General features: G+C 39.9%; 1 protein-coding gene across 1 annotated transcript in view; it reads left to right on the forward strand.

The window, feature by feature from the left end:
* The first annotated feature begins 2,998 nt into the window (after positions 1-2,998).
* Positions 2,999-7,027, forward strand: part of smyd3 (SET and MYND domain containing 3) — a 66,373-nt gene continuing 62,344 nt past the window's right edge. Inside the window, exon 1 of the mRNA XM_056384737.1 lies at positions 2,999-3,230. Coding sequence (XP_056240712.1) covers positions 3,070-3,230 — 161 coding nt within the window. The 5' untranslated portion in view covers positions 2,999-3,069. The remainder of the gene's footprint in view (positions 3,231-7,027) is intronic.

Here is a 7,027-nt window from a genome sequence, read left to right on the forward strand (position 1 = left end):
ATACATTTAGTTACATAACATAATTAAGCAAAAACAAACAAACAAACAAAACAAAATACTTTGTTTACCTTCACAGATCACGTGATTCTATCATATCGTCAGTATGTCATCCAAATTAGTTTTTTACTGACATAAAATATTCTTCATTTGTACGGGTTGTCAAAAGGACAGCTTAATCATGTATTTTGATTATGAGTGACATCAGAAAAGTAACTCTAGTACCTCAGTGGAGGCTCTTCAGTGTGCAGTGGAGGATACTGTGACTCAGAGCAGCAAGGTCTGCTCTCTGGTTAGACACTCGGACAAATACTTACTTCAGTTTCTGACATGCTGGATACAGACTGGCCAAGATCAGAAGGATGCGAGGATGAGCGTAATAGAATACAGTAAAGGTTAAATCAAGTACAGTACATTAGATCAGTTCAAGCAGCATCTTCTAAAATCCTGCTAAAACTATTTTGAACTATTGGTTACAGTCTACATATGTCTATTTTGTTCATGAAGAAAATGCTGTGCATGTGACCATTTGTACACAGGGCATAGCAATACTAATAAGCAGTAATCACAGATCAATGCACAATATTTTATCAGTAAATTGATCATAATATAAACATTTTAGTTTAGGACAATGTTTAAAACTACTGGGAGGGATGTAGAAGGGTTTCATATATATATATATATAGAAGAAGCGTACAAAGCGTACACAAAACCCTAGCCCTGACTGTATGTAAATACAGTTGTGACCCCTGGGTACAGGTATTGTGATCAGACAGGATGCAATTATAGTTCGGATCAAAAGAAAAAAAAAGGCAGGAAGGAAAGGGTATTAGCGTTCACAGACCTTGCAGTGTGACACAGACAAAATCAAGGGTTAACTTAGCAGGAGACAGGAAGGACTCCCAGACTTAATCGGGATAAGGGCGTTGATGAAAGGCAGTGATGAAATTAAGATGAAAAGGGAAGGGGATACAGGATTCAGAGGGACAGTTGTCAAAGTCCTCACCACCCAAAATGTGGTTCAGTTTGAGCATGCATAATGAATTCACTAGTAGAACACATCTATTGGATGCAACACAAGGCATTTGCAGCACAGAGCTGCAACAGTGATGAAATCCCCCTTGAAATGCACAAACTGCCAGAATGTTGGCCTCCTTATTTGACCTCATTTAGCCGTCTGCCCTGGTCCTTCCCATTGGGGAAAATTCTCTCCATGTGTTTTGCTCATGAGGTCTCATGCTGTTACAGTCCATCACTCCTGGACACTTTGAGCGTAGACTGTCTTCTGATAAAACCTGTCACTGGAACATCAGTCATGCACTGCAAAAAGTACCCCATTAAAACACAGACTACTCTGTGGACGACTTAAATTTTCTGACTTAAAAAAAATCATCCAGTAATGTGAGCAATATGACATCTGAAGTTTTCTTGAAATTAGAATAAAAATCTAGCCACAACAAAAGAATATTTAACCTCAAAACTAGCACAAAAAACTAAGCTGGTTTAGCTTCATATCAGCAAAAATATGTCAAAGAATTAAGTGAAAGATGGTTGACTGGACTACTACACTTATTTTGCACTTTTCTGCTTCACGGCCAATCATATCAATGCACAGAAACTGAATGAAAGTGTAGGACCTTGTACAGCACAATTCCCTACAGGTAAAGTAAACATAAATAAAATCAAACAGAAATGATTCACATTAGATATGACAGAGGAAATCACAAAAGTTGAATCACCACTTCCTCAGTTTTATCCGAGTACATTCCCAAGAAGGTTGTGCATGAATCCTTTGGAGGTCCTGAAATGTCTTTAAAATGATTTAATTGTAAGGTGTGTGATTTGTGAGGCCCTGTGCCAAGAGATTGATCAGTTCTTTTCAATGATTTTTCCATCATAGCAAGCTTTGAAGCATTGATTCCTTCAATTGTGTGTGTGGGAGAAAGAGACAGAGAGCAAGGGGGGGTGAGCAGAGCTGACTGTAAGTGCTGGACTTAAGCCATCCATCCAATATATTAGCCCTTGGTAAAATGAGGTCATGAGGTCACTGAGAGCTACTGATCTAAAAATTGCTGGGGTAGAGGAAGAGAAAATAGTCTTCTGGAGCTACTTGAGGCCTTAGAAAGATATAAAACAGCAGACCTCAGTCAAGGATAGGGTTTTGATGATTTTGAATACAAATCAAACCATGGTTTTTTCAAAGAAAAATAGCAACAAGGTCTTTTTCCAAACTGTCTTTGCTTTTGTTCTCCCTTCCTACTCATACAACCCAAAGTCATTAATGGGAAATGTAGGAAACAACTGAGGAAGAAGTTAAGGCAAGTTAAGGGAAAGTGACTCTAAGATAAATTCTTGGGATGCACTTAATGTCACAGATTGATGATACACTCATTGTAGATTTTGTCTTTAACTAAGACACAGTTTGTAGTGGTCGAATTTGCAACTTAAACAATATTTCTTACTCATACTCACTCCTTATATTTTCATAATGGGACATTTATAGGGGCACTCCATCAATTTTATATATGAAGTTTAGTGTACTAAAGATCAGTTGTGTAATGGCTTGTGTCACTCTGGAGGGAGCTTTCCAAAGTTTTGAAAAAATAACCCTGGTGGTGTCATTGTGATGTCATCAGAGTTATTTTTTGACAACTTGGGCTTTAGACTTAAAAATGTAAGATCCTACACTAAAAAATGAAGGTGAGGGGTTTGAAAGAAGTGGCCACTGAGGGGGGTGTTGAGGGTATAATGAAAAATGTTATTAATGGAGCATTATGGGAAATATAGGATCCTGGGGTTTTTTGGGAGCTTTTGCCCATCAACAGCTTACATGGATCTAAAAGCTTGGGACAGAATCGTTTCTTTAGAAACACTTATATTGATCAATTTGCCCGACGTGATCACTATAAGCGGTTTCCGCTGTAATTTACTCATACACAAAAATGATCTGTACCAGAGACGCAAAATATAACGTCGACGGAGATTCTGTACGTGTTTGTGACATCATCACGCAGCCCGTGCGTTCATTACGGATGTAAACACCGCTCGATTCACGTGGAGGGAAAACTGACTATGGCACCGAGAATGGAGCGTTTTGTTAGCCCGGGAAAAGGTAACGGTTTGCGGTCGACAGCCAGGATCAAGAGAGGAGAGCTGGTGTACTCCGCCGAGCCGCTGGCCAGCTGTGTGTCCAACAGACTGGCCCGAGATGTCTGCCACCGCTGCTTCACACGGTGAGACTGACAGCAGTCCTCCTAGACACACACCCTGTACCGCAGTAGTTTAATATCATTCTGTGCAGGCTGCTGTGAAGTTAGGAGGTTTGCAGGCAGTGTGGTGAATAAGGACGTGTTTCTGGTCCATGTCAGCACCCATGATATCTCTGTTCCTCTCAAGTTGTGTGTTTATCATGGACTTTATAGACAGTTAATAACATTTGTATTTGTGTGTGTGTGTGTGTGTGTGTGTGTGTGTGTGTGTGTGTGTGTGTGTGTGTGTGTGTGTGTATATATATAATTGTTAGCGACTCAAAATAAACGGTAGTAAATGCAACCAAGCTGGTCACTAGATGGCACCATGGCTCTTTCATGGTTTCAGAGTACTACAGCGTGCAGACGTTTGTACTTGAAAATGTCAGCGGTAGAAAATACAACAGTTGAAGTAACATCTGACAATAAAATCTCATAAATAAGAGTTTCCCCTCACTGACCTCACTGTGAATGGTTTCCTCTGCACAGATATGGGTGGAAGGCTTATTGTGCAAAGTAGCTCAGATGCTAAGATGATGTAAGATGCCAAAGCTTCCAAATTCACTGTGTGGCTGTTGGATTCATGCACATGGAGTTATGCAGGACTTTTTAAAACACATTATTAGCTGATCACTCAATTATATAGAAATTCTGACTGTAGTATAAATGGACAATGTGATGATTTGTCCCGTTTCATGTCATTTGCTTGTGATATTTGTCCAGCTGGATGTTTGATGGCACGGCTGCTTTCTTTACTGTAGCCAAAGCAAAGCAGATGTATGTGAATTTAATGAGACTGGTGAGAGAAACCAGTGTACTGATTTCTGGTGCAGGGACTGCAAGGTGAATGAAGGGTAAATTACTATGGGCAATATGCAGTATGTATATGAGGCTTGGTAGCAAATGGAAGATGATTAATGAGATCAGTCATAAAGACGTAGCTCATGTCCAGTTTTGATTTCCACATGAAAGTAAATTATATCAGAGTACGATCAGTTGAGCAGCAATGGCACTCTCTAATATCTCCTGTTACTCCAGTGGAAAGGATTGTCGCTTTACTTCTTGCACTGTGTGTATTTGTGTTGTCTGGTGTGCCTTGTGTTGTACTGAACAAAGATAAACCAGTAGTTGAGAGATGTGCAGTACAGTATCAGAATCATTTGAATAGAAATAATGTAAATAACTGATAATTGCTCTATTTATTGCAAGAGTTCTGGACTGACTTTTTACAGTATGATTCAATTGCACATGTGGTTTTGTGAATAACTGTGCATGTTGTCTGGGGATGGATCATGTAGATGCAGATACAGTATGTTGGAGTGGATTGTGTGCTGGAAAAAACAAAATAAAAAAACAAGCACACTTGTCTCGTTTGGCACAAAGCAAAGCATCCAGAACTGTAAGGTCAGTCAGGTCCATTCTAGCCATACTGGCACAGGTCCCGTCATTGGTTTCCTATTACTTCACCGGGCAAACAGCATGTAACTGCAATCAAACCACAGGCTGTAGATATTAAACAGCATCCACAGTCAGTGATGGGATTATGTAGCTCTTAAGAGCATCTGCTTATCCATTGACAAAGAAATGAATAATTCTTAACCCTCAACTGTCCTATACCACTGACAGAGACGCTTCACCCTACTGTTTCGTAGACAGCAGTAGAAGACTGTTGCTGTGCTAACTGTTGTGTGTATTTCCTCTCTCAATTACTGGACTGTGAGCTTGTCAATTTGTCTAGCTAAAGAATAACTAACAAATGCCCTGCAGGGATGTAAATGTGGAGAACTGCTACTACAGGAAGTAACAGCAGTGCAGTATTGTTTATTTTCTGTAATGTTAATTTATTCCTCCAGCTGCTCCCTTCACATCACTGTCAGTCTTTAAAAACTAGAGTGTGAGGAAAGATGAACATGTATTAGTCAGCAGACATGTAGTTGGATTTGCATGTGTTACCTGACACATGCAAACACATGTACATGGTATAAATGTATGAAGCCATTCTACCATCACCACTGTGGCTGTCAATGTCAGTCCTGAATACTAAGGGAAGGCAAAAATATTTCACTTACACCCAAAATTGACTATTGCCTGCTTACACTGAAGTTCCCATTTCAAGACTAATGCCTTGCAGTCATAATGGCCTTTGTTGTGGTGATATGGTTTGTAAAAGTAGCTCCCACATCACCTTGAAGCGCCAAGATGAGAGGACTAACATGGAGACGTCCATTGTTCAACTGACAAGCTGTTGTTTGGTTGTTGAATTGATCCAGTCTGACATTCCCATCAGCCTTAGTTGTACTTTGTGCTCCTTGCTAATTAGCAAATAAGAAGGTGAACATTATACTTGCTAAACATCAGTGTGTTAGCATTGTCAACATGATTTCATTGAGGAATAGAGCCCTTTGTTTACGATTTTAATGTCCACATACAGGTTAAAAGATATGTGATACGCACACACGCACGCAGTTTTAGAACTCCCGGCTACCATTGTAACTTGAGATTTATCCAATATCTCAAAAACATATCCACCCTCTTACATAGGAAGATGGAGATATAACAACAAAAATCAATAATAAATTTGAGAGTTTGTGCCTCCACTGAATTCCATTATTTTTCTATGAGCTTGAGGCAAATAGAGAAGTATGTGTGGAAGAAGACGGAGGCCATGGAAACCATGTTGTGGGGAGTATGACCATGTTTTTGAGATATTGAATAAATGTCACGACTACATCTGCTTGACTTGTGGCCATTACTCATGAACCTGAGTGTCAGAATGTATGTTGCACATCTTTTATTGATTTGACATCAGTGAGAGGTGTGTAAGTTGTATTGGTGTGGCAAAAACAGTTGTACAATGTACTAGTGACACACACACACACACACACACACACACACACACACACACACACACACACACACACACACACACACACACACGGACATACAGATATTGGTCTCAGAGATGTGAAGTGTGTTTTCACTAAAACATAATTAGGCTCACAGCATGACTCAGTGTTGAAGAGTGAGAATGTGTGTGTGGTATGTGTGTGTGTGTGTGTGTGTGCGTGTGTGTGCATTCATTTGTGTGACTGTGTCTTGTTGCACGAACAACAGAGAGATGTGCTTCATGTTTGAATGCACATGTGTTTCTGTGTGTGTGCAGGAAATGAGCAGGTGGGGGCATCAAAGCTGAAGTTAATTACAGGCCTTGAAGGCTGTATGATAAACACAGAACACATAGAAACACACACACACACACACACACACACATACACACACACACACACACCTCAGCAGGACTGAAATCGCCAGAGGTCAACAAACAAACAATAGAGGTTCTCAGGCTCACAGAGAGCAAGGAGGGGCGAGAGGAGAGATAACAGGAGGAACGAAGATGAAGAAAGTAAAAAGGGAAAATATATTTTAGACAGAGTAGAATTCCTTACTATTTCAGAAGGCACATATGCAAAGTAAAGCAGCATTTGAAATGTAGCCACAGTATATTGCTCATTAATTAAGTGGAATACATGGTGTTACAATCAGTGTTCCAACTAATCGTGTATCCCTAGTGTGCTTGAAGCTAATCACTGGTAAATTGTTTTTATTAGATGTCTCATGTCTTTGGAGCGCTGTGTCATTTATTGATATCTATTGTTATGAATCCTGATATACTGCCCACCTGTCTGATGGTTTCACATGTCAGCTGTGTTTTATGATATTGTTTTAAAGTTTCTTGTGGCCCCCAGGAGGACTGGTGGTCACTGAGATGTCAGCTAATGAGG

Source organism: Seriola aureovittata, chromosome 1 (genome assembly GCF_021018895.1).
Source record: "Seriola aureovittata isolate HTS-2021-v1 ecotype China chromosome 1, ASM2101889v1, whole genome shotgun sequence".
Classification (NCBI taxonomy): domain Eukaryota; kingdom Metazoa; phylum Chordata; class Actinopteri; order Carangiformes; family Carangidae; genus Seriola; species Seriola aureovittata.